Source organism: Panthera pardus, unplaced genomic scaffold (genome assembly GCF_024362965.1).
Source record: "Panthera pardus isolate Hobbes unplaced genomic scaffold, ASM2436296v1 HiC_scaffold_24, whole genome shotgun sequence".
Taxonomy (NCBI): Eukaryota; Metazoa; Chordata; class Mammalia; order Carnivora; family Felidae; genus Panthera; species Panthera pardus.
In genome coordinates, this window is record NW_026526810.1 from 14,071,240 (window position 1) to 14,096,180 (window position 24,941).

The 24,941-nt window shown below is 43.1% G+C and overlaps 1 protein-coding gene and 1 pseudogene across 13 annotated transcripts in view; both read right to left on the reverse strand.

Annotated features, from left to right (window-relative positions):
* TRPM1 (transient receptor potential cation channel subfamily M member 1) overlaps nucleotides 1-24,941 on the reverse strand; it is a 136,243-nt gene that overhangs the window by 40,235 nt on the left and 71,067 nt on the right. For 9 of the 13 annotated variants that reach the window (XM_053888797.1, XM_053888796.1, XM_053888790.1 and 6 more), the window contains 14 exons: nucleotides 24,663-24,858; nucleotides 23,189-23,402; nucleotides 22,415-22,539; nucleotides 21,361-21,532; nucleotides 19,343-19,517; nucleotides 18,784-18,907; nucleotides 17,699-17,771; nucleotides 16,697-16,797; nucleotides 8,182-8,355; nucleotides 6,781-6,915; nucleotides 6,515-6,565; nucleotides 3,300-3,440; nucleotides 2,348-2,377; nucleotides 282-574 (listed from right to left, as the gene is read on the reverse strand). In XM_053888797.1, coding sequence (XP_053744772.1) covers nucleotides 282-574; nucleotides 2,348-2,377; nucleotides 3,300-3,440; nucleotides 6,515-6,565; nucleotides 6,781-6,915; nucleotides 8,182-8,355; nucleotides 16,697-16,797; nucleotides 17,699-17,771; nucleotides 18,784-18,907; nucleotides 19,343-19,517; nucleotides 21,361-21,532; nucleotides 22,415-22,539; nucleotides 23,189-23,402; nucleotides 24,663-24,858 — 2,004 coding nt within the window. Of the gene's footprint in view, nucleotides 1-281; nucleotides 575-2,347; nucleotides 2,378-3,299; nucleotides 3,441-6,514; nucleotides 6,566-6,780; nucleotides 6,916-8,181; nucleotides 8,356-16,696; nucleotides 16,798-17,698; nucleotides 17,772-18,783; nucleotides 18,908-19,316; nucleotides 19,518-21,360; nucleotides 21,533-22,414; nucleotides 22,540-23,188; nucleotides 23,403-24,662; nucleotides 24,859-24,941 lie in introns of those variants that run through there. The other 4 variants (XM_053888801.1, XM_053888792.1, XM_053888795.1 and 1 more) reach the window with 3 other exon arrangements.
* On the reverse strand, nucleotides 951-1,065 carry LOC128773375 (U2 spliceosomal RNA; annotated as a pseudogene).

Consider the following 24,941-nt stretch of genomic DNA (forward strand, 5'->3'; position numbering starts at 1 on the left):
AGCGTCTGACGTCAGCTCAGGTCATGGGTTTGAGCCCCTTGTCAGGCTCTGGCTGGCAGCTCAGAGCCTGGAGACTGCTTTGGATTCTGTGTCTCTCCCTCTCTTTGTCCCTCCCCCACTTGTGCTCTATCTCTCTCTCTCAAAAATAAACATTAAAAAAAAATGAAAAAAAAAAGATAATTGTACCCGAGTGAAAAATACATTTGCCAACCCTCCCCCAAAGGGACAAGTACTCAGGACAATAGTTTTTCCTGGTTCTTAAATTCCCTTGAGACACTAACTTTGAATTGTTGTCCAAATCCTGGGAGATGTCATCTACCAGCTCGCTCTCAGAGGACTCGTGGGCCATGGACTTGTAGAGTTTACAGGCCACCAGGGCCTTGGCCATGCTCTCCTCGCCTCGCTGCCAGAGGAAGACCGCCATTTTCTGGCGTTTCATCAGCACCGCCCACACCATCAGCTCGTGGAAGGGGTACTGGAACCGACTCACAGCAGGGTCATCCACATCAATGTCGATCTCTTCCTCCTTCTTCTTCTTTTTCTTTTTCTTCCCTTTGGCTGGAGGCTCATCATCCTGAGGGGAGACAAGCACATTTTTCCTGGTTCTGCCTTAAGTGTGCAACAATGGATTTCAAGATTACTGGAAAAAGGAAAACCCCTTTGTCTGTGGTAATAAAGAGATTTCATAAGTACGTTTGTGGTTCTCACTCAGTATATTAATTCTTCTGAAAAGATGTGCAGTGGTGCCAGGGTGGCTTAGTTGGTTAAGCATCTGACTCTTGATTTCAGCTCAGGTCATGATCTCACAGTTCATGGGTTCGAGGCCCACATCAGGCTCTGTGCTGACAGCAAGGAGCCTGCTTGGGATTCTCTCTCTCCCTCTCTCTCTGCCCCTCCCTAGATCTCTCTCTCTTAAAATAAATAAATAAACATTAAAAAATTTTTTAAATGAAAATTAATTAAATTAAAAATTAAAATTAAATTACCTAATTGCCAAGTTTGATCTGACAGCTAAATGTTAAGAACTGTTTCCACTTGATCTTAGCCAAAAGGCCGAGAAGCGATGAGAACTGTTTCCAATAAACTGAGAATACACATTTATTTCAGCACTCATAGATCATTAACAAAACCCCACCAGACATTATTCCCCAATTCCTTTGAGATTTTCTATTTCAATAGATTTCAGGTATCAGAAATCATGTAGTCTACATATCAAGGAATAAAACTAGAAATAAACAACAGTAGGATAACAACAACAAAGACTGCATCTGTAAAAATTTAAATATACTTATGGATTTTAAATGCTGTTGGATTAAAGAGGAAATTATAAATGATTAGAAATAAATGGTAATCAAGTTTCTATTTACTCAAACCTTGAGATACCATGCAAACAATGTGCAGAGAAAAATTTATACCTTTCATGCATTTTTTAGAATAAAGGGAAGATTGAAAATGAGTGAACTTCACTTTCAAATGGAGTTAATAGAACAAAACAGTACTCTATAGAAAGTATATGGAAGGAATGAATAAAAATGAAGCAGATATTAATAAGAACAAAAGCAGAAAAAAGAAAGTTGCTTGATAAAGCAAAAATTCAAATATGTAGGTCAGTTTGGTTAAGAAAAAAAGAAAGAAGATATAAATTTTAAAAAAAATCAGGGGTTCCTGTGTGGCTTAGATGGTTAGGCATCCGACTTCAGCTTAGGTCATGATCTCACTGCATGTGAGTTCAAGCCCCATGTTGGGCTCTGTACTGACAGCTAGGAGCCTGGAGCCTGTTTCAGATTCTGTCTCCATTTCTCTGCCCCATCCGTGCTCACACTCTGTCTATCTCTCTCTCAAATATAAATAATAAAACACAAAGTTTTTTTAAAAATAAAAAATAATAAAAAAATTAAAAAAATAAAAATGCTATTATACTGTTTTCCTTCTTTGACTTCTTGATGTGACGTAATATACTAAAAAATTCACTAACATTAAATTATACTTGCATTCTTAGAAGATTTTAATGACTTGTTTAGAATTTTTAAAATATGCCACTGAATTTCTTGAGCTATTATTTATGATTGTGTGGGGCTCTTTTGTTTCTTTACTCTGTTTCCTTTTGAAATTATGGTTTTGATAACGCTATAAAATGAATTAAGTAGTTTTTAACCTTTTTTTGGGGAATGTCTATTATCCTATTTTATGATTTGACTACACCATCTAAATAAATGTTGGTGTGTAGGGTGGTGGATTGATCCATTGAAAAAAAAAAACCTCAATTTTATTTTAAACAAATGCAACACAAAGAAGCCTACATATATTTGAGAAAGATATAAAATCGATGAAAACAAATCTTACTTACTTCCATTCCTAGAAGTTTAAGAGCTTTAGGCTGCATAATAGAAGAGGAAAATTTAATCAGATAACTAATATTAGTAGCAGTAACGTTAGTAGTACGTTAGCAGTGTGGTTAGAAGGGGACATAATCCTAGGTTAAAAAGTACTTTGTATCATTAACAATTAAGAATAATACTCAAGGAAAAGAAACCCTTTAGTATGGAAACTGCTTCTGACATCCAAAGTCAGTTAAGGAGAAAGATGTGCAGACAATACATGGCCCGTATTCCAGGTAGAACCAGAGAATTTCACTAATAGAAATGCAGACATAGAGCTTAAAAGCTCTACATGGGGGGCGGCAGGGTGAGGCGAGAGGAGGGCTTCATGGAAGATTTAACATTTGAGTTGGGCTTGTGAATGTGTGGAATTTTGATTAGAGGAAAGACATGGCCAGTACAGTAGTACAATTTGATTTTGGTGGAGGTTTGTAGTCCCCCTGCCAACCCCCATGACAGCGTGGGACAGCTCTCAGATGGTCAGAGAGCCTTGGATGCTATGATAATGAGCTTGGTGGTGATTTCTCAGGTGGTGGGGGACACTGGAAATATTTGAGCAGGGAGTGCACCGTCACGCCCCTTGCTTTGGAAGATGAAGGTTGTTATAAGGGTAGGATGGATTGGAGAGGGCAGAGACCAGGGGTCCCGGGAAGAAGGCTATTGTAGATAAAGGACAGAGGGCAGACGTAATTGATGGGCCGAGGGCCTGCCTTGCTAAGGGGGTAAAGGCTCCAGGTGAAACTGGGGCATCTCTAGGGACTGTGCATACACACACCTGAATTGCTAAAGGAAGAGGGGCAGGTGTGCTTGGGGATGAGGTAATGAACTTGGCTTTGAACAGGCTGTTCTATTGCAAAGGACAGCAAGGGACCACATGTGACTCTAGGAACCACAGAACACCACACGTTCACTTAGTTCTACCCTCTTAGGTCCAAATAAGTTGTTGTAAAGGGTCCGAAAGCTCTTCCGAGTGTAGTTGCAGCGGTAAGCCCCGCCCATGAGGTACTCCAGCACAAGACCTATGTCAATGAGGCTGATGTGGTAATCTGGTGGCAGGTTGCCCTGGAAGAAAAGAAGCTGTGTGTCAGGCCCTGCAAGGATGCACTCCATGTGTGGTCTGCATCACACACCCCTGGTTTAAGTGGCCTTCTCTGGCCCAAACTTGGGTGTTGATGTGAGGAATGGGGCATTAAACAATATTCAGTCTGTTACCGTATGACTGAGGGAGAAAAAGGATAAAGCTTTCCCAGTGAGAAGAATTAGAAAGCCATGAGGCTGCAGGGTAGAGCCCTAGGCTTGTCCATGGGCTGGTTCAAAATGGCCTGCAGTGTGCACGTGCAGACGTAGGGGAGATACGGTGCAGCTGGTGTGGGACCTCCTTTGTGAGAGCAGATGAGCTGTGTTGAGAAGGAGCTTTGATAGCTGCTTGCAGGGGAGCAGCTGGCTTCAGGGGCCTGGAATCCAGATTTCATGGTGAAGGAGGAAGTGGCCCACGTGACCCGAAGGAGGCCTCGTGGGGAGGCAGCAGAAAGACAGAGTATCCCTGGGGCTGGAAATTTCTTGGAGAAAGCTCCACACAGTGCCTTGTGACTTTCTGGGGGACTCCTCACATTTCGGTAAGAACACATGCCCCATCGGTGCTTGGATGGCTCTCTTAGTTAAATGTCCAACTCTTGATTTTGGCTCAGGTCATGATCTCACAGTTCTGGGACTTCAAGCCCCACTTGGGGCTCTGTGCTGACAGTGAGGAGCCTGTTTGGGATACTCTTTCTCCTTCTCTTTCTGCCCCTCTTCTGCTCACTCCCTTTCTCTCTCAAAATAAATAAATAAACTTAAAAAAAAAAAGAACATAAGCACTACAAAAGCATCTGGTGTGTGTGGGAGTCGGTGAAGGGGCAGACTGTTGCAACAAAATACAACGGGGTGTGTTGAGACCAGCTTGGCCAGTCATTCATATCCTTGGACAGCTGACTCATCTAGGAGGCAGAGATGACCAGTCAATTATAAGGACTTTTTTTTTTTTTTTTTTTTTGCTATGCACCATATGCTGCTTGTTTAATTTCACATGACTGAAGTGATGGTGGGAACCTGGGTTCATTGCATGGAAATTACACATCCCAAATGTCCTCCCTTTATTTATTTAAAAAAAAAATATTTATTTATTTATTTACTTATTTGGAGACAGAGAGTGAGTGGGGGAGGGGCAGAAAGAGAGGGAGAGAGAGAATCCCAAGCAGTCTCCATGTCCAGTGAGGAGACTGATGTGGGGCTCAATCACATGAACTGTGAGATCCTGACCTGAGCTGAAATCAAGAGTTGGATGCTTAACCGACTGAGCCACCCAAGTGCCCCCCAAATGTCCTCCCTTTACATTAGAACTAGCCACACTTACCAAATACTTCACTCGGGCATTAATGAGTTTGTTCAGCCCCTATCCTGATCCTTTACCTCATTCAGGACTCCATATGCAGAGATAAAGAGATATAGCCCTGCCCTCGGGGAGCTCAATGTTTTGGAGGAGGTGGCAAAGGTACAGACAGTGAGTTTGGCCCTGAACTCTTGAACTCTGCCTGGATGGGAGGGTGGGAGGGTAGGCAATGTCTTCCTGCAGAAGGCACACCCCAGGTAGCTAGGAGCAGGTGGAGAAGAAACTTTGGGGGACAAGAGGAAGGGCACAACAGACATGAGCAAGAGAGCCTGGCATGTGTACCCTGTGGTGGGGATGTGAGGGGAGAGAGTAGGGGATGTTGATGGAACTAGGCCCAGTGGAGTATAAGTTTCTTAGAAGGACCTTAAACTTCATGAGACTTTGGAGGATTTTAAGTCGGGGAGTCCTGTGACTGGGATGATCAGGGGGTGTGGGGCTAGAGGTGGGAAGATGACTGTTGAAGCCATTTAGGTGAGAAATGTTTGGGTCTGAACTTGGGTAGCTGTGGCTTTTGAATGTTTATATCCTAATCTAAGAATTCCAGGAAATCGGATTCCTCATGGGCGAAGTAAGGGCGCTGGTCCGTCTTGGTTCCTGGATACATTGATCCTGTGCTGATCCAATGAGTGTCTATAGAAGCTGAATTACTATATTATTAGGAGACATTTGTGCAAAGGATGGCCAGACTATCTGGGACTCTGACTGAAAACTCTATTTCTCTCATTTGAGTTATTTTTTCTTGCTCAGAGTATGAATACATGTTCCACACTTGGCAAGCCAGGGACTGCATCCTAGCAAAATGAATCACTCGCACATTAACCCAATCTAATCCTCTAGCCTGTGGCGACGTGACACAACAATGAACGAACGAGCTCCTACAAGAACACAGACTGTAAGTAGTCAGCAGCAGTGGAAAGGGGTGAAAACATCTATCACTCACTAATGAGGGAATAGTCCATGGAACGCATACAATGACATGAGGCACGTTCCTTCTGGAGACTGGCTCAGTGAAGGGAGTGAGCCCCAGATCTTAAAAGTAGATACAGAACATGGGGTTCCACTGGAAGATGGAGGCTCAGGCCAGTGGTAAGATGGCACCTCCCTGGCTGTTGCCCAGGGCCTTGGTAATGGTGCCAAGGTGCCATAATCAGTCATTCAACATGAGCCTGGCATGTGTAGGGATGAACGTGAAAATGATAATTTTTTTTTTAGTTTTAACTCTTTTTTTAAAATTTTATTTATTTAAATTCAAGTTAGTTGGCATACAGTGTAGTATTTGTTTCAGGAGCAGAGCCCAGTTATTCATCACTTCCATACAACACCTGGTGCTCTTCCCAACAAGTACCCTCCTTAATGCCCATCCCCCCACCTCCCCTGCAGCGGCCCTCAGTTTGTTCTCTGTATTTAAGAGTCTCTCATGGTTTGCCTCCCTCTCAGTTTTTATCTTATTTTTCCTTCCCTTCCCCTGTGTTCATCTGTTGTATTTCTGAAATTCCACATATGCATGAAATCATATGATATTTGTCTTTCTCTGATTTATTTCGCTTAGCATAATACACTCTAGTAAACTCTTTTATGGAGAAAGGAATTCATTCTTTCTTATGCCTCTAATAATATGACAACACACTTTAGAAATTTAAAAAATTGCTTTATAAAATGTCTTATTGAAAGATGCCAATAGGTAAGAATTATAAAATGGCAGACTGACCTTTTTTACATCCCTCACCAGCAAATGAAGCGTGTTTGGTGGACCCAGCCTCTGAAAAGAGAAGCATTCAGTCATATTAAGTATGTTTTTCTCTTGAACTCTCAGAGCTAAATCCTACCCTACTCCATAGAATTAATGTCCCAGCTGAAACCAGCGTTCCAGTGATCTCGTGTTCATCTAAGAGCATTTATGCAAAATATGCACCGGTAATAAACATATTCAAACAGCTAGCTCCCCTCTGCCCTCCCCCCTTCTAGAACACTTACTGTGTTGTAAAGCTCTTCCAGCCTCGGAATGGTGAGAAAGTGCTGCATGTTCACTCCGTTTTCAATCAAGAGCTTCACGAAGTCGACCCGATCTAAGACTAAAGCATCCAGCATGGCTTGCTCCAGAGCATTCACCTGTGCAAACCAACACCAGGGACCCTGTGAGTGGCCTCTCAGAGGGGTGCCAGGCGAGAGGCAGACAGGAAGCATCTGGGAAAGTGCATTCTGACCCCCCCAGACCCTCGAGCAAGTTGAACCTGGTTCTCTTTGCTCTTTGTCTTGAGTAAACACGCCCCACCTCCCATCGTTTTTCTCAATTTGGCCCCTACCTGTCCTGTCAAAGTATCAAAGCTTGATAAAAGGAGAAAAGTAGATGCTTCTCTCCTTTAAAAATTTTTTTTTTAATTTATTCTTGAGAGAGAGAGAGACAGAGACAGAGACAGAGTGCAAGTGGGGGAGAGGCAGAGAGAGGGAGACACAGAATCTGAAGCAGGCACCAGGCTCTGAGCTGTCAGCACAGAGCCTGACATGGGGCTTGAACCCATGAACTGTGAGATCATGACCTGAGCTGAAGTCCGCCACTTAAATCACTGAGCCACCTAGGTGCCCCTATTCTCTTTTCTTTTAATATAAAGATGGGAAAGAAACACCACATAAGCTGTAGCATTCTTTCTTATAAGTACTATAATCAGTACTTGAATCTCCAAGCTCCGGACTTGGTAAACAATGTTTTGAGGCGGTCGGTTGTAATATTTTATATGCTATTATCTATCGTTTGTGCCTCTGTCCTTCAGCACTCAGTATAATGCGAAGACTTCTGGAGACAGCAGTGGGGGAGAGTTTGTGTTCTTGACTGAGGATAACCATGTGGTAGCTGGATGGAACTTGTGGACTCACAGCATGCCACCAGGGTTAGTGGCTGTGATAATGCCAGTCACATGTCACCGCAGAAGCTCAGCACCCTCCTTACCTGTGTCCTCAGAGCAGCAAGGCCAGGAATACTGTGCGGCGTGTGGCTCAGACTCCCAGCCCAGACAAGTGCTGTTACCTGCACATCTCAACCACAGGCTCCTTCTTCTGTTCCCTGAACTGTGTTTATTTCATGATAATTGGTTTGTTTCCCATATTTTCAGGCATGAAGCATCTATGTGTGCATCAGGCAGAAAGAGCCACTGGTGGGCAACCTCTCTGAGTAGCTTCATTCTCCCACAAAGCCGGAATGTCTGGTGTTTGTGAAGCCTGCTGTTGCCTTTTGAAATATTGGTACTATCCTGTGGATGCTCTGCCACTGCCTCCCGGGACTCAGGGCCCAGGTGGGGCTGAAGCAAAGACAACTGCCCCTTCCCCTGGAGAAAGAGTGTGACCGACTCGTGATCTTGGGAAAGAGGGGTGAAGACATACCCAGTTCAGCAGCTCGATCTTCCGGGGGTCAGTTTCTTCCTCCACCTCCTCTTTCACTTTCCCCTTCTTCTTGCCTTTTCCTTTCCCTCTTCCCCCCTTGGTGGTTGCTGTAGGTGGCTTCTTTTCCTTCTCCGTCACTTTGTTATCGGTGGGGGGCGCCAGGCTTCCCAGGGGCTGCAGTCCACAGCAAACAGAGTTGGGGAACAGTGTTAAAGCTGTCCCTTGTCCCAAGACAGGTGCACGGATCCCCCTCACCTCTGCGTGCACACGTGTGTGTACATGCACATGTAAGCACACCCACGCACAAACATGCACACACATACACACACATGCACACACAATCATTGCAGGCCTACTGCCTATTGGAGGAAGCCCTGATACTACGAACCACTGCTACTTGTGTGCTTAAAGTGGCTGATATTTTGATTGATGTGATTTTGCCCAAAGGAAGGGATGCTGAGAGGCACCAAAGGGGAGGTGCTGATAGTTGCTAATGCAGAAAGGAGAAAATGATCGTGAAGGGGTCAGAGACAAAGTACACCCTGTAAACCTGAGGATGCCTGTTGGATAGAATCATGACTGAGCTTATTGGTGGCTTGAGAAGGCCTGCTGGGTGTTACCGAGATGCACCCATGTGGCGACAGACTGAATGCATTGAGGGAAGAATGTGTTCCACTCAGAGAACAGGAGGCAGTGCAGAAGTGGGACCTGGCTACTGGGCCTGTCTTCCAGTCACATGGAGAGCCTGGGGGTATATGGCCCTGGTGCAGACACAGTGATACCAACGTTGAGACAAAGTTGACCCCTCCAGTTACTATCTTGCCAAGTCCTATCTTGCCGGACTTGCCCTGTCCTCTGGCCAAACTCTTCTGGTGAACTGTCTGCATGCACAGTGTCCATCCCTCCCTTCCCGCACCCTGCTCCATGTATTCCATGCTGCTTCTTCCCATCTGTCCATGGTTCTGGCTGTGGCAGGGGCTGAGTATTTTGGTACCACCTCATGGGCATTTCCCAGTCCGTCTCATGCTGGGCTCTTAACGCATCTGACTCTGCTGCCTGCTTCCCCCTCAAGCCTCTTCCTGCTTCTCTGGTAATGCACGCTCTGGTTTTCCTATCTGGCCACTGCTTCTCAGCACTGGCTATAAATGTTGAGGCTCCTTGGGGCTCTATCCACAGCCCCTTCCTTCCTTCTTTACTCTCCTTCAGCAACTGTATTGAGGCCCATACTGCCAGTCCCCATGTGTTTGCAATTGACTTGTCGTTTCTAGGTTCGGTCCATGTCTCTCCCTAGAGTTCCTATTCCCAACTTGGCACCTCCATTTGGATATCTCAAAGGCTTTTACAGCTCATGATGTCCAAAACCACACTCAAAACCACTCCCTCCAACCTTTCCTCTTCCAGTGTCCCTGAACTCAGTAGCAAGCCAGAGAACGGGGGGAGATTGCTGACATCTCGCTGCCTGCACTGCCCTCTTCCACGATTAATCTGTCTTGAGGCACATCATGTTTAATGCTAAATATTGCTTTACTATGTCCAATTCTTATTTCTCCTCTGCCTCTGCTCTAGCCCCAGGTGATGTCTCTCCCCTGAATTACTTCAATAACCTTTTAACAGGATTCCTCCTACCTGCCATTGTACCCACCCAACACATTTTCTATGTTAAATCCAGAATGATCCTAAATATGTAAATAAAACCATGTAACTCTCCTGCTTAAAACACTTAAGTGGGACGGGGTAGAGATTTCATTGAGGGCACCATGAGAGTTTGTGTGGTCCCTGGTCAACGCAGAGATATGGATGAAAGAGTGGCCTGGCTGACTCCTCATGTAGACAAGACAATTATAATCCTCATGAAAACTTGACACAGCATTCAACAACTGGTGCTGGGAAAACTGGATATTCACCTGCAAAAGAAGGAAGTTGGACCCTCATCTAACATCATGTACAAAATTTAACCCAAAATGGATCAAAAACCTAAATGTAAAAGCTAAAACAATAAAACTTGTGGAAGAAAACCTAGGTCAAAGATTCATGACATTGGATTTGGCAATGGCTTCTTGAACATGTCACCAAAAATCATAAGCAACAAAGGAAAAAATAGGCAATTGGGACTTCATCAAAGATTAAAAACTTGTGCATCAAAAGAGTATCAACAGATTCAAGGCATGACATTGGATTTGGCAATGACTTCTTGGATATGTCACCAAAGCACAGGCAACAAAAGAAAAAATAGGCAAATGGGACTTCATCAAAAATTAAAAACTTGTGCATCAAAAGACAGTATCAACAGAGTAAAGGCAACACACTTAATGAAGAAAATATTTGCAAATCACATATCTGATGAGATTAATATCCAGAATTTATCGAGTATTCCTAAAGCTCAAGCTCAACAACAACAAAAACCAAACTGATTCAAAAACAAGCAAAGAACTTGAATAAGCATTTCTCAAAATAAGATCTGCAAATGTCCAAGTACATGCAAAGATGCTCAACATCATTAATCATTAAAGAAATGCAAATCAAAACCACAATGAGGTGACCCATATCAAAAACAAGTGTTGGCAGGAATGTGGAGAAATTGGAACCCTCATGCACTGTTGGAGGAAATGTAAAATGGTGCGGCTGCCGTGGAAATGTTTGGCAGCCCCTCAAAAAATTAAAAATAGAATTACCTTATGATCCAGCAATTCTATTTTGGGGTATATATCCCAAAGAATTGAAAACATGGTCTCAAGTAGGTATTTGTATACCCATATTCATAGCAGCATTACTCAAAATAGCCAAAAGGTGGAAGCAACCCAAGTGTCCATTGATGGATGAACGGATAAGAAAATGTGGTCTATGCATACAACAGAATATGATTAAGCCTTAAAAAGGAAGGAAATTCTAATATATGCCACACAGAAATGAACATTGAGTACATTATGCTAAGTGAAATAAGCCAATTAAAGGATACATACAGTATGGTTTCACTTGTATGACGTATTTAAGTGGTCAAATTCATAGTGACAGAAAGTAACATGGGAGTGCCAGGGGCTGGGGGAAGTAGGAAATGGGGAGTTATTGTTTCACAGATATGGAATTTTAGTTTTATAAGATGAAGAGTCTTATGGATGGATGATGGTGATGGTTGCACTACAATGTGAATGTACTTAGATCAATTGAACTATACTCTTAAAAATGTTTAAGATGGTAAATTTATTTATTTATTAATTTATATTTTTAAAGTTTATTTATTTTGAGAGAGAGAGGCAGAGAGAGAAGGAGAGAGAGAATCCCAAGGAGGTTCTGCACTGTCAGCTCGGAGCCAGCTGTGGGGCTCTAATTCACGAAATCATGACCTGGGCCAAAATCAAGAGTCAATTGCTTAACTGACTGACCCACCCAGGCATCCTGGTAAATTTTACTTAAATGACTTTTACCACAACAACAACAAAATTGGGGGTGGGGCATCTGGGTGGTTCAGTTGGTTAAGTGTCCAACTCTTGGTTGTGACTTAGGTCATGATTTCATGGTTTCGTGAGTTCAGTCCCCACGTTGGGCTCCATCCTGCTTGGGATTCTCTGTGTCCCTTTCTCTCTGCCCTTCTCCCACTCATGCTCTGTCTCTCTCAAAATAAATAAATAAAACTTTTAAAAAATTGGGGGGAAAAAAGCAAAAACAAGATGATACAGCAGTTGAGGAAACAAAAGGGGAAAGACCTGATGGAACAGCAAAAATTGCCAGCCATCTTATCATGAAGAGCTTCAAGCAGCCCTATGGAGCATTCATGTGGGGAGAAACTGAGGCCAACAACCAACTTGCCAACTATTTAGTGAGCCAACCTGAAGTGGATCATCCGGCCCCAGTCAAGCCTTCAAATGACTGCAGCCCAAGCATATGGCTTAAGGATAATCTCATGGGAGTGCCTGAGCCTGAACTGCCCAGCTGAACCACACCCAAATTCCTGACCCACACTGTGTGAGATAATATTTATTGTTGCTCAGGAAAAGAAAAGTACTTAAGTGGTTCCCCAACTCTCAGACCCAGCCTTCTGTCCTATACCAGGTCTGCAGTGCTCATAATGCACAGCTCCTGGTTGGCTTGCAACCTCCTCCTGAGTCACTCCCTTGTCAGCATTCTAGCCACACTGGCCTTTTTTTCTTCTTCAGTAAGTTATTTGAAAATGTCCAGTTCTTTCTTACTTCAGGCTCCTTACATGCTCTTCTCTTTGGATGGAAGGTGCTTTCCCTTCAGTCTTCACCAGCCAGCATCTATTCACCTATTTGGTCTTAGCATTAATTCCACTTTTTCAGCAAGGTCTTCCCTGGTGTCTCAATAAAAAGTAGCCCTCCTATTCCCCACATTCTGTCTCATGGAAATGTGCATTTTTCCTTCTTAACAATTATTACAATTTACAATTCAATATTTATTCATCTGATTATCTGTTTCTTGTCTGCCTCATTTTCCCTGCCCACCCTGTCACACCATGTCCACACCAACACTACACAGAGAGTTCTAGAAGGGCTGTGAAAGGTCTGTTTTATTCACCCCTCTGTCCTTAGAACCTATCATAGGAAGTGGTTGACCAACATTTGTTAAGTGAATGAATGAGTAAAAATAGGGATTTTTAAAAAAAATGGTTTGGTTCAAGAAAGCCAAAGAAGAGATTATTTCCACCATTTGCTGCTGCTGAGTGAATGAGAAGGAGTAGAATCCCTCCTCTTCTTTTTTAACGTCCGTCTTTGTCATTGAAGAGAATTAAAGATGGAGGAGATATGGTCAGGCATCATAAGAATATTCCTAGATGCTCAAACGACTCACCCATTCTTCCTTCAAGGATCACACTTTAGGATTCTAAGAGGGTGGTTGGTAATGTTACAGTGGTAGCTTTTAGCCAGGGCCACTAGAGCCCTTTACTCTGAAGAGGGGCTTCAGGGGCTGCCTGGGGAAACGTGGCCAATGGGGTGGGCTCAGCTCTTATTTGCTTTATATGTTGCTGCTCTACTCAAGATGCCATGTGTAGAAAGGGCTCTTTCGATTAAAATACCTTGGAGACAACTATTCTGGAGGAATCACAAATAATAAGAGAGGTGTGACAGGCTGGAGAGAGGGTTGGTACTTTAGCATTTGAGTCGGCTGAAAGGAAAACGAGATGGTAAGTATATTGGGTAACATAATTGAAATTTAAAAATTTTGATAAGCTGACATAATGGACTGAATCTAGCAAGGTGACGTGTAACAAGGAAGATGTCTTACACCTGGGTCCATCTGGGCCCCAGAACAGCTAACCTCAGAACAGAAAGATGTGGTTTATCAGGTGTAAGCATGACAAAACCCTTGGGAATTGCTGCAGATGAAAACTTAATATGAGTGAAAGATTATATTTGTTGTAGTGCTAGGTGTGTAGATCCAGCTTAAGGCAGATGACAATCCTGTTTGGGGCTGCACAAGATGTTAACTTGTGGGCACTGCTCTTTTAGAAGGATAAGGGATGGCATGGACCACATCTGGAGAGAGGAAATTCCTATTTGCAACCTCAAATATGGATTAAACAATCACTTGCTGGGGATAATGTTCATAATACTCCTTTATTATCCTTATAATGTCCATGGAGTCTGTAGTGATGTTTTCTCTTTCGTTCCTGATATTAGTATTCTTAGCCTAGTTAGAGGCTTATTAATTTCATTGATCTTTCCAAAGATTTAGATTTTGGTTTCTGTTGATTTTCTCCATTGTTTTCCTGTTTTCAATATTATTTTTTTTTAATTTTTAAAAAATGTTTATTTTTGAGAGAGAAAGACAGAGTGTGAACCAAGAAGGGGCAGAAAAAGAGAGGGAGACACAGAATCTGAAGCAGGCTCCAGGCTCTGAGCTGTCAGCACAGAGCCCGACACGGGGCTCAAACCCAGGAACCGTGAGATCATGACCTGAGCCAAAGTCTGGCGCTTAACTGACTGAGCCACCCAGCCACCCCTGTTTTCAATGTTATTGATTCGTGCTTTAATTTTTATTCTAATATATGCATTCAATGCTAGAAATTTCCCTCTAAGCACTGCTTTTGCTGTATCCCACAAATTTTAAGTTGTATTTTCATTTTCATTTGGTTGAAAATATTTTAAAATTTCTCTTGAGATTTCTTTGATCTACATGCTGTTTAGAAGTGTCATGAGTAAACTTGGGAAAAATTGTTTAACCTCTTGGGATATCAATTTATTTTTCCAAACTATAAAATGAGGGCAATCAGATCTACTTCAGAGTTGTGAAGGCTGGTCCAGTAATGCTCATGTATGTGAACACATGGGGTAAACACAGTGTGTGACCGAAATATCAGGCATTGTTACCAATTTCTTTGAATTTAAGGTTCTAGTTCATGGTTTTGCCAAAGGATAAGCCCTTGTCCACAGATGGAAGCCAAATAAATGGTTCTCATCATAAAAAATATGCAGATATTTCTTTCTGTTTCAGAAATCTCAGTGAAACTGGCCAAGGTTTATAGATTTTTGGTCTTTAAAATGGGCAGTGGTCTAGATGTCCCCAAACCTTGCTCTTACATGCTCAGGTGGAGTTTAGCCTATTCCCTTAAAAAATTGTTAGTCCAAGTTTTTATGACTCAATATAAATAAATTACTTTGTTATATGTATATATCAAACACTACTACCTCTCTCTGTGTTGTTATTGTTGGTTTAAAGTTTATTTATTTTGAGAGAGAGAGAGACAGCTAGGAAAGGCAGGAGAGAGTGAGAGAGAATCCCAAGAAGGCTCCACACTGTCAGCTTAGACACCTACGTGGGGCTCGAACACCTACGTGGGGCTCATGACCTGAGCCAAAACCAAGAGTCAGACACTTAACCAACTGAGCCACCCAGGTGCCTCAGTTTTTGTTATGTTTTTAACAAAACCCTTTAACAAAGAGTTTTTTGGGGACAGTTTTTATTTTTGTACTTAATAAAAAAAATAGAAGAATATTGACTAATAAAATATAACCAATCAGACCTAGGATTGATTTATTGTGTAGTAATTATCAAATACTCCCTACCACAAGTTCTCTATTATGTCAAGAATTCTAGAAAGACTATAGATTCACAGCACATAGTTAATCATGTGCTTCAACCATTAAAGGAAACTTTTGGAGACCATATACTGCATTATGGCGAGACTGAGAAGGATTTTAGTTCCAGGTTGCAGTCTTGATCACATGTCTCCTGCTTGCCCTTCCTCCTCATGGAAATGATAACAGAAGACTATGATAAAGAAAAATCTATTTCAAGGAGAAGAGGCAGACAAGAGCTATTAACAAATTTGTGGAAATACTTAATGGGTAGTTAAAACCATGAAGGAGTAAACCAGGAGTAATGTGAAGGTAGCAGTAGAAGTAGGACCAGATTTTCAGAGAATGAGAGCTAATGATGGGTAGAAAGCATGGTGATCAGTGGAAGGACTGTCTACAGGACAGGAGGCCATTCATCCCCCATCCCCTCTTGTGTGCCCTGCCAACACCCCTTGGGCAGGTGCAGAGTAACTGCATTCCTGGGCTTCACCCGCAGGCAGAAACCGGAAGAATGGTCGCTAAATCATTGGAAGGACCTGTATAGAGAGGTCCAGAGCCTCACTAGTCTGTTCCAATCTGCACATGGCAAAGTAGAGCTGTTTAATGGCAAAGTAAGCTTCCTATGATTAATTGGTCCCATCCCTCATTTGGAAATGGGGATGGAGAAGCCAGGATCTGCAACAGAAAAAGACAAAGTGGACAAATGGGAGCAACTGACCAGGGAGAAAAATAGAGATAATTTAGGGAACAGAAGAGGACTTTAAAACATCCAATTTGTATCCTCAGGTATGGCATTCATGAGATGAAAACAGGCTGGCGTGAAAATGGAACCATCAGGAAATAAGAAAGCCTAGAGGTGATTACCACACATGTTCATTCTGCACACACACACACCTACCACTCACACACACAGCTGTATCACACCCACAAACATCCTGTCACACATTAATCATTATTATACACACACAGATACCACAGATATATACCACACACACACTAAACCATACACAGGCATCACACACCACACCACACACATAACACACACCACACACATGCTACACACAGACACATACATACCACACCCCCAAAGACCCCCCCATCCTAAAATTCTCTAGGCCTCCAGGGTACCATGGAACATAATTTAAAAAGACGATGCTCTCAATGCAACTGTTGTATTTAATTTTAATGGGCTATTTTCTTTCTTCTTTTTCTTTAAAAGGGTAAACCCCACTTCACCAGCAAAGATAAAATATTTAGTGGTTATTTCTTCAAGAGTACTGTTTTGAATCTATAATTAGTACTAGTGGCTCTTCTTTCTGGTTCTTGGAAGTTAAATAGCAACATTTAATGACCCTAATGCATTTAACGTTGGATCATCAGAAACCCCAGATAATTTCTTGAGATCTGTGTAATGAGGGAAAACATACTAATATATCATCTATACAAGGTCATGCTAGTATGAGATGAAAAACACTTAGTTTCACCGGCCAGTGGGGCCCAAAGACAAAGATCTGGCTTCGTGCTATGTCGACGCGGTTCCAAGCCAGTGCCAAGCTCAGCTGGTCCGGGGCTGATGCATTTGTCCCTGGAAAGGCAAGAAACAAGGCTTTTCTCACTCCATGCCTGGATTGCCCCAGTTAGGCAGGTGCTGGGAGGTGAGCACGGGCTTCCCTGGGCTGGCTCACGCCAGCCTGGAACTAAGCACTCCTGCCTTTTCTCTTGTCCCTGAGTGACTACTCAGGCCCCAAAGCTAAGAACTCCATATTCTCAAAGAGCTGCCTGGGAGGAGGTTGGAGGCCACCTCTTTCCATGTCTGCTTGGCTTGGTGTCCCTGAAGGGACAGAGGAGGAACCTGGTGATTCCAGGACCCTCATCTGCAGGAGGGCAGAAGCCCTGGGACTGCCTTAACATCAGCCCTTTCAGGCCAAAGGTGGGCACAGGCCAAGAGCACCAGCCCCCAGCCGTGGGGAGACCAGCACACCACTCCCAGGCACCTGGTCCGATGGTGACACTCTCCTCTCTCATCCCTGCCCTCTCATTGTCCTAGAGTAGCCAAGAGGCAGAGAAGAAATGTGTGTCCTAGAGTGACCCTGTGAGTGGCCAGGTCATAGCCTATCATTAGGAGCAGGATGGGGAAATTGAACAAATCATTGCAGTGATGGCAAATGAAAAACCACCCATGTTCCCCCTCTATGAGGAAACCCTTAATGAACTAGTTATGAATAGAAACTGGTCTGACTTCCGCCCACATGGTCCATTGGCACCCGCAGAAAATACCCCTTCCCAAGACACCCATTGTGAGCTTTGTTGTTCTGCCATGGCTTCACAGTGAGATAACTCCAGGCAGCCTGACTGGCTCTGGATTCGATCACCAGTAGACATTGTTCCTGGCAGGAGAAGAGGGAGTGTGGTTTCTTGGCCATGAGCAAAGCCCTGGCCTAGGCCAGCACTGAGAGGCCAGGAGTCACTGTTTCCTGAGAGCTCACCTTTCAACAAGGCCGTTAAAATTGCCATCTCGATGTCTTGCTGACCCTCAGAACCCATTCTAAACACGGTGACCTGAAAACAAGTTAATCATGAAAAGACCAGGTAAAGCAAAGTTGAAACTAAAAGGGAGAATTGGATTTTTTTTTTTAAAGGACCATAGAGACTGACATGCGATTCAATGATTCTGGAAGTGGAATGATTTTAAGCCAGGTGTCTTTCATTTCCACAAGTGATAACTTTGATTGTCCTGACTCTGAGTCTTTGCCTGGATACCTATTTTATTATTTACCCAATCTACTCCACTACTCTCAAGAGGAAAGAGCCCATTCAGTATCTACATACTCCAATATCTAAATTGCTACCAAGTTGACAAAATAATTTCTACTCAGAAAACTGCTACAGTTGTAGGAAATTTGTAGATTTAGAATTAAAAAAAAATTTTTAAAACATTTATTCATTTTTGAGAGACAGAGCATGAGTGGGGGAGGGGCAGAGAGGGAGAGGGAGACACAGAATCTGAAGCAGGCTCCAGGCTCTGAGCTGTCAGCACAGAGCCCGATGCAGGGCTTGAACCTATGAACCATGAGACCATGACCTCAGCTGAAGTTGGATGCTCAACCAACTGAGCCAACCAGGCATCCCTCTAGATTTAAAATTTTGAAGGGGCTACCTTATGTGTGTATTCCTTACAAGCATAATTAGGGAGGCAAGGAGTGGGAAATAATTACTGTATTTGGAGAGTGAAGTGATAGAATTTTGTAAGTGCACCTAAAAGGGTGTGTCTGTCGCCCCTCATGGCTTTATGTATGATTAATATCATAAACCTCAGAACTGGTGCAAAATAGCATGGTGTCACCTAACATGTGCTAAGCTCTGAAAGCACTTTGGTCCCTTCCCTGTGCATGCTTAGTCTGTTTCTATCACGTGGGCATAACAGCCAATTTGGTAGGGATTTGTAAACTGCCCCTTGGAAAAGTCTGAAACTAAAATATGAACAAGTCCATCATGCACATATGGGCAGAATTAGAAAGGAAACATAATTCTCTCTGTGGAGCTGGTTTGGAAATAAACTCAAGACACTTACGAGTTCTTTCTTTTTCATGCACTCCATTATAATTGCAAACAGCTGATGAGATTGTGTCTTGTTGTAATTAAATGTTTTCTGAATGGTAACTAGAAGCTGATCCTTGAGGGATTCATTTATTATCCTGTTCAAAGGAAATGCAAAAGAGAAGGAAACAATATGAGTTAAATCTGTACATGAATAAATCAGACAACTCTATGTCCGTCTGGTGTCTTTGATTTGAAACTTTACCATTGGAGGGTATCCCAGGCTAGGAGACAAAAAGGGACCACAGTCAAAAACTGCATTCACACGTGTCCTGAATTCCAGGCTGGTTGAAAACCTTATAAGGGAAAATGAAGTTGGAAGAGAGTATATTCCCCCAGAGAAAGAATTCTGTAAGAAACATCATGCTCTTGACAGCTCCCTCACATGCTGACCTCAGAAAATGGGAGAGATCTAGTAAATCTTCATTATTTAGCATTTTTGGAATGGCTAAATGTATCACTTAGGGTTTTCTTCTTGGCCTAACAAGAAGGCAGTTAAAAACCCACCCTTTGTAACATGTCAGAAATCCTACCCTCCTTCTTCACAGTACTTGTGTGCAAAAGACAGAATGTCCGAGGCTCGCCCACTGCCATCACAAATCACCACGGGGACTGGAGGGTCTTCTCGGAGATATTCCAAGACAATGGAAACCACATTAGGGCCTCCTTCCACCACCAGGCCCACGACAGGCACACCCTGTCCCAGCCCTGCAACGTAAAACACATTTATCATACACACCAACGACATGGCACAAATTACCTGAGAGGGCAACTTGGACCACCATTATTAACCCATCAGTTAGTAACTTATTCCCTGAGTCCTCCCTCTGTCTCCATCAGATAGTAGGAATCTTTGGGAATGTGGTAGGGACAGGCTAACTTCTGGAGGCAGAACAAGCAGGGTGAACTCTGAGAAGCAGGAGGAAGCAGGAGGAGTCCAAGAATCTGAGATTCTGGAGAGGGAGGACAGTGGGAGTGGAAGAGCCACAGAGACAAACTTGTCTACTTGACAATTTTACCCCAGATTGGCCAGGACAAATTATATTCTAAACGTGTTTCCCAGGCATCCATTAGTTGTGATGGGAGTTACTTGATCAACATTAACAAATGGCAAGTAGGAGAAATGTCCTTGGTCTCATAGTTCTGAAGGCCTTCAGATAAAATCTGCTAGCATACATTAGGAGGAAATCTAAACATTTCAAGTGGCCGAATTTGGAGTTTCTGGTTTGCTTCCATGATGCATTTCTATAGTCAGGAACTCTAAAAAATTTTGAACAACTTTCTCTTCTCCTACCAAGATAATCTCAGTGAAGTTCATTTCAGCGAATATGCACGGAGGGTCTGCTTTGTGCCAGGTCCCGGCCAACAGATACCGGAAAAACAGGTAAAGATGAGGCGGACCCTGCCTTTGAGATTTCCAAGCCAAGCAAGGCTTGACATTCTAAATCTTCAGGAATCTGGTGGCCAAATCGCTTCATTTTCTAGAAACAGGGCAAAATTGGTTCTTCTTGGTATAGGCTGGATTCCCCGAAGCTCCAAGCTGTGAGAGGTGACGACTGAGCACCCCTTTGCTGTCCCTGCCTCACTCAGAGCCCTAGGCAAAGGATGACAAAGGGAAGCCCACAAGTCACATGGCCAGATGAAGTTGGGCAGTGTGAAAAGTTATGAGTCCAAGACAATTAAAAATGTGAGAACAAAAAAATCAGTCACCAAGTAGTTTATTCACAGTCCCCTTTGCAGGCAACCATTCTAACCACTTGCGCTCACAGGTCCTTAATTGGGCTTGACAATGACCATTTCCAGGCTTAGACTGGCTTTCACAAAAACCTTACCAGGGATGGTGAAAACAAAATAGTCTTTAAAATATTTTAATAATATTTTGGCAATAAGTATTGCCAGAGTGGGAGCACATTTCAAGAGATAACAACAGTTATTTTCATCCTAACCAGTCATTATCATTTCATCTGGTTATGGTTTGTTCCTTTCTCTTGAGCTTGACCTCACCACCCACCCCCTGGAGGCAGCCCTGCTGTAGGGCTGTGCCACCAGCACAGGTGGGGCCATGGGGAGCAGATGTTTCCTGTGGCTGTCTCCACAAGTTTCCCCATCCAGCCCACCTTAGTCTGGGTGAGAGACCCAGAGCTACAGAGATATTTAATTTAATGATCAACTAACACTTAGTTGACAGGAGAAATCCTACTATGTCTTTGAGTGAGGAACTTTCTTCGTGTTCAAACATTACAAAAATAACTACAGTAATTACACTGGGCAACATGATGGGCAATGCTGTCACCATGACAACTGCTATAGGGCTGTTTCTCACATGGCCCCTCCCTGTAAACCTGGGGCAGAGTATCACCACACAGCTCAGCAAGTGTGATTTGGTACCTGGCCAGACTAAGGGCTCTAGACAAGTCTGTTGATCTGTTGTTCTGTGGATCTGATGAGAATCAAAGTGGAAACTCTAAACACACTTGGGAAGTTTCCATTTAAGCCTGGGTTTCATGGCAGGGGTGGCAGCCCAGCACCCATGGGCTTTGCCAGAACTTACTTGTGTTAATTTTCTGCAGAGAGATGTGCTTCTCCAGCTGCCTCCGCAGCTTCACCTCGGCACCGTATTTGCCCAGGGTGCCATTGTCGGCCAGGATGAAGTGAGTGTGTGAGTTGTTGAGCAAAGAGAGCTTGCTTAGGGGGTTGGACATAGTCTGGTACACTCTCGTTACCTGGCAAAATGCACAACATAGATCAGCGCTGCAGAACGTAGACATTAAGACTACCAGGGGAAGCAGGCAGTATACATATGTATGTAGTGGCAACTTCATCTAACTGTGCACTTAAACCTACTCTTGCTTCCCTGTCCTCTCTCTGTTGAAAATTTCTGTTTGCAAATTTCTATATTAAATTAGAAAAAACAAATAAATCATTTTAGATAATGACAACCCAGCAATCACACTTCTGGGCATTTACTGTAGAGAAATGAAAACTGACAGTAACACAAAATCCTGTACATGAACATTTATGGTTACTTCATTTGTGATAGCCAAAGTGGAAACAACTCAGATGCGCTTCAACAGATACACAGGTAAACAAACTGTGGTATACACCCATACTGTGGAAAACCACTCAGAAATAAGAGGGAACGAACCATTGATACACACGACAACCTGGATGGATCTCTAGGAATGTGGAATAAAACAACAACAATAAAAAAAAAATCACAAACCAGCAGTCTTCAAGGTTACATAGTGCATGGTCCCATTTATAGAACATTCTTGAAATAATAAAATTATAGAGATAAGGGGAAGATTAGTGGCTGCCAGAGGTTAAAGAGATGGTAGAGGTCAGAGAGAATTAGGCATGGATATTAAAGGACAACATGAGTGATGCTAATGGTGATGGAAATACTCTGTATCTTGACTGTATTGATATGAATATCCTGGTTGTGATACTATACCACATTTGGCAACATGTTACCATTGGGAAAAGGAGGAAGGACATATGGGACCTCTCTTTATTATTCTTACAACTGCAAGGGAATCCACAGTTATCTCAATATAAAGACTTTGATTTGAAAAATTGCCAATATCTGGGGAGAAAACACTTACATCCTTTCCAACCAGGTCTTCCTTGTTTTCCACGATGCCCCACGGAGCAATTCCTATAGCACAAACCCGACCTCTGGATTTGGAGGAGTGGTCTTTTAAGGCATCCCCTACGTGGCTGATAACACCTACAAATAGCCATGGATCATATTTTTAGGCCCTTTCCTCCCATCATACCATTACTTATGAACTTTAGGGACCCCTTCTCTGAACCACTCCATTCCCTATGGAATAGGGTTGAAGCATAATGATCTTCATCATTAAAAGAAAGTACATTAGAAGTCTGAGCTCATGATAACTGGTCACCCTGCATTAGCTCCTAGAAAAGGGAAAACAAAAACCAAAAACCAAAGCAATGGTACAGGGATTTCCTTTACGAATTTCTAAGACCTAAAGATGGAAGTGAGTGGGGCTCCTTGGCTACATTCAGCCAAAGTCAAGAGTCAGACTGCTTGGCATGGCCCTAACCCTTCCCTTCCTCTGTTTCCTCTCCCATAGGATGGCAAAAAGGATTGTCAAGGGCCTCAGTGAGAACAAGGCTTGTACAGGACTCAGTTCGAGGAATGGCACATCGTGGGTGCTGGAAATGTTGACCATTGTCACTAAAATATAAAAATAAAAAAATAAGCTACTGGACAAAGATTTCACTTCTGTCATAAATATTGTCAGGTTGCAATATGTTTTGTTTTTTTGATCTTAATTATTCAACAACTCTTTGGGAACTATAATGAGTTCTGGGTTTGTATGTTTACAGGAAGGGGAGGGGCCTGCTCTTACCGGTACTGACGCCCCCAGTGAAAATCCAGGCCCCAGTGGTCATGGCGGCTTTGATCAGACCTTTTCCAAAGACCTGTTTCAGCTTGGGTTGCATCTCAAAGTTCTGGAGGCCTCCATGCACAGATATTAAGAGCTTGGGGAGTTCCAGCTGCCAGTCTTTAACCATGAGATGAAGCAGCGAATCTGGCTTGGTGTCATAGGATACACGGATATACTGCAAAAGAGTATGTGTTGCTCGTACCTGTTCTTGGTTTTCCTCTTGTATCACAGGGGAACAGGGTTACTGTTCGTGTCCAACCACTTTTGGTTTTGGCTTTCTGTCCTTCTGTGTGCGTCTGTGGCTAAGTGAGGGAAAGGAACTTTGGAAGAGTTGCCAGATTTAGCAAATAAAAATATAGGACACCCAGTTAAATTTGAATTTTATGTGAACATTGAAAAATGTTTTATCGTAAGTATGACCTATGCAATATTTGGCACATGCTTATACTAAAAAATTATCTGTTGTTTATCTGAAATCCAAATACAGCTGGGTGTCCTGTGTTTTACCTGGCAATCCTCAATCTTGAGAAAATCAATTCCAAAGGGGCCCGGCTAGAACTATGTCTCCAGAGGTTAGACAGGGCATTGTTGAGGGAGTGCTCACTGGCCACATTGTGTTGGTGCTGACAATGGGGATCCTGGGTTAATCTCTGGATTTGACCATTTCCCAAGGTGAAGAAGAAATGAATGGTCAGATGCCTTTGCCCCTATGAACAGCCTCTTTGTGTCCATGCCGATATGTAGGGTGCCATTCCAGAAGACTCTGTTGTGCTATTTGGAACGCAACTGAATTTTATTTGTACAATGACATTGGGCCAGTGGAATAAAATGAAATTGCAAAAACGATCTGACTGGACATGTGGGAGTATTATTCAGAATTAGCTGAAAGGGATCACAGTGCTGACGCCTCCCTTCTCTGGCAGGGCTCATCTGAAAGGCAGAGGGCACTCCCTGTTTACGTGAAAATGTGAAAGACCTTAGTCTTCTTGGGCCAGCTGAATGCAGGCCCAGGGAGGCTGTGGATGAACTTCAGAGGGAAATATTTCCAGACACTCCTAACCCATTCAAGGGGGAGTGGAAGGTTCACAGTTATAAAAAACAAAAGCAAACCCCAAACAACCTCAAAAAACAAATAGCGTAATTTCTCACTCATCACTCAGTGATGAGTATGGTTGCATGATTTGTAGATTCACAATTCTGGTATGAACTTAGTGACACTACATGCTCTTTATAAGATTGCTCAGTTTCGAAATCTCATGGCTAAAAAGTTGAGTGTGCAGTTATATTTCTTCCCTTTACAATGAAATATCTAGGAAGACTGAGTCACACCCTGAAAGAAGATCCAGGTGTCTGCAGTCTGGGGAGCTGGGAGACTGGGCCTCTGATAGAGACCGTGAGCTTACACAGTGGCATCCCTTTTTAAAGCCTGTCTTACCATGGCTTTATTGGAGTATCCACCACCCTGGAATTCAAGAGTTCCATAGGAATCTGTTGGGTAGCTCTGGGTGTGTTTGCTGACAGACCATTTTTCGGGCTGAGTCTCCACCTGTTTATTTTCCTCTTCATTTTTGCTAGATGTTACACTTGGCAGAGGGGGGATATGCTGGTTGGTAAGCTGGCCACAACAACACCTGAAAACAAGGACAAAACAGTCTTTCCATAACATTTTCCTCCTTAAGAAGAGTTAAACTCAACAGGAGGGTAGCACCTGAAC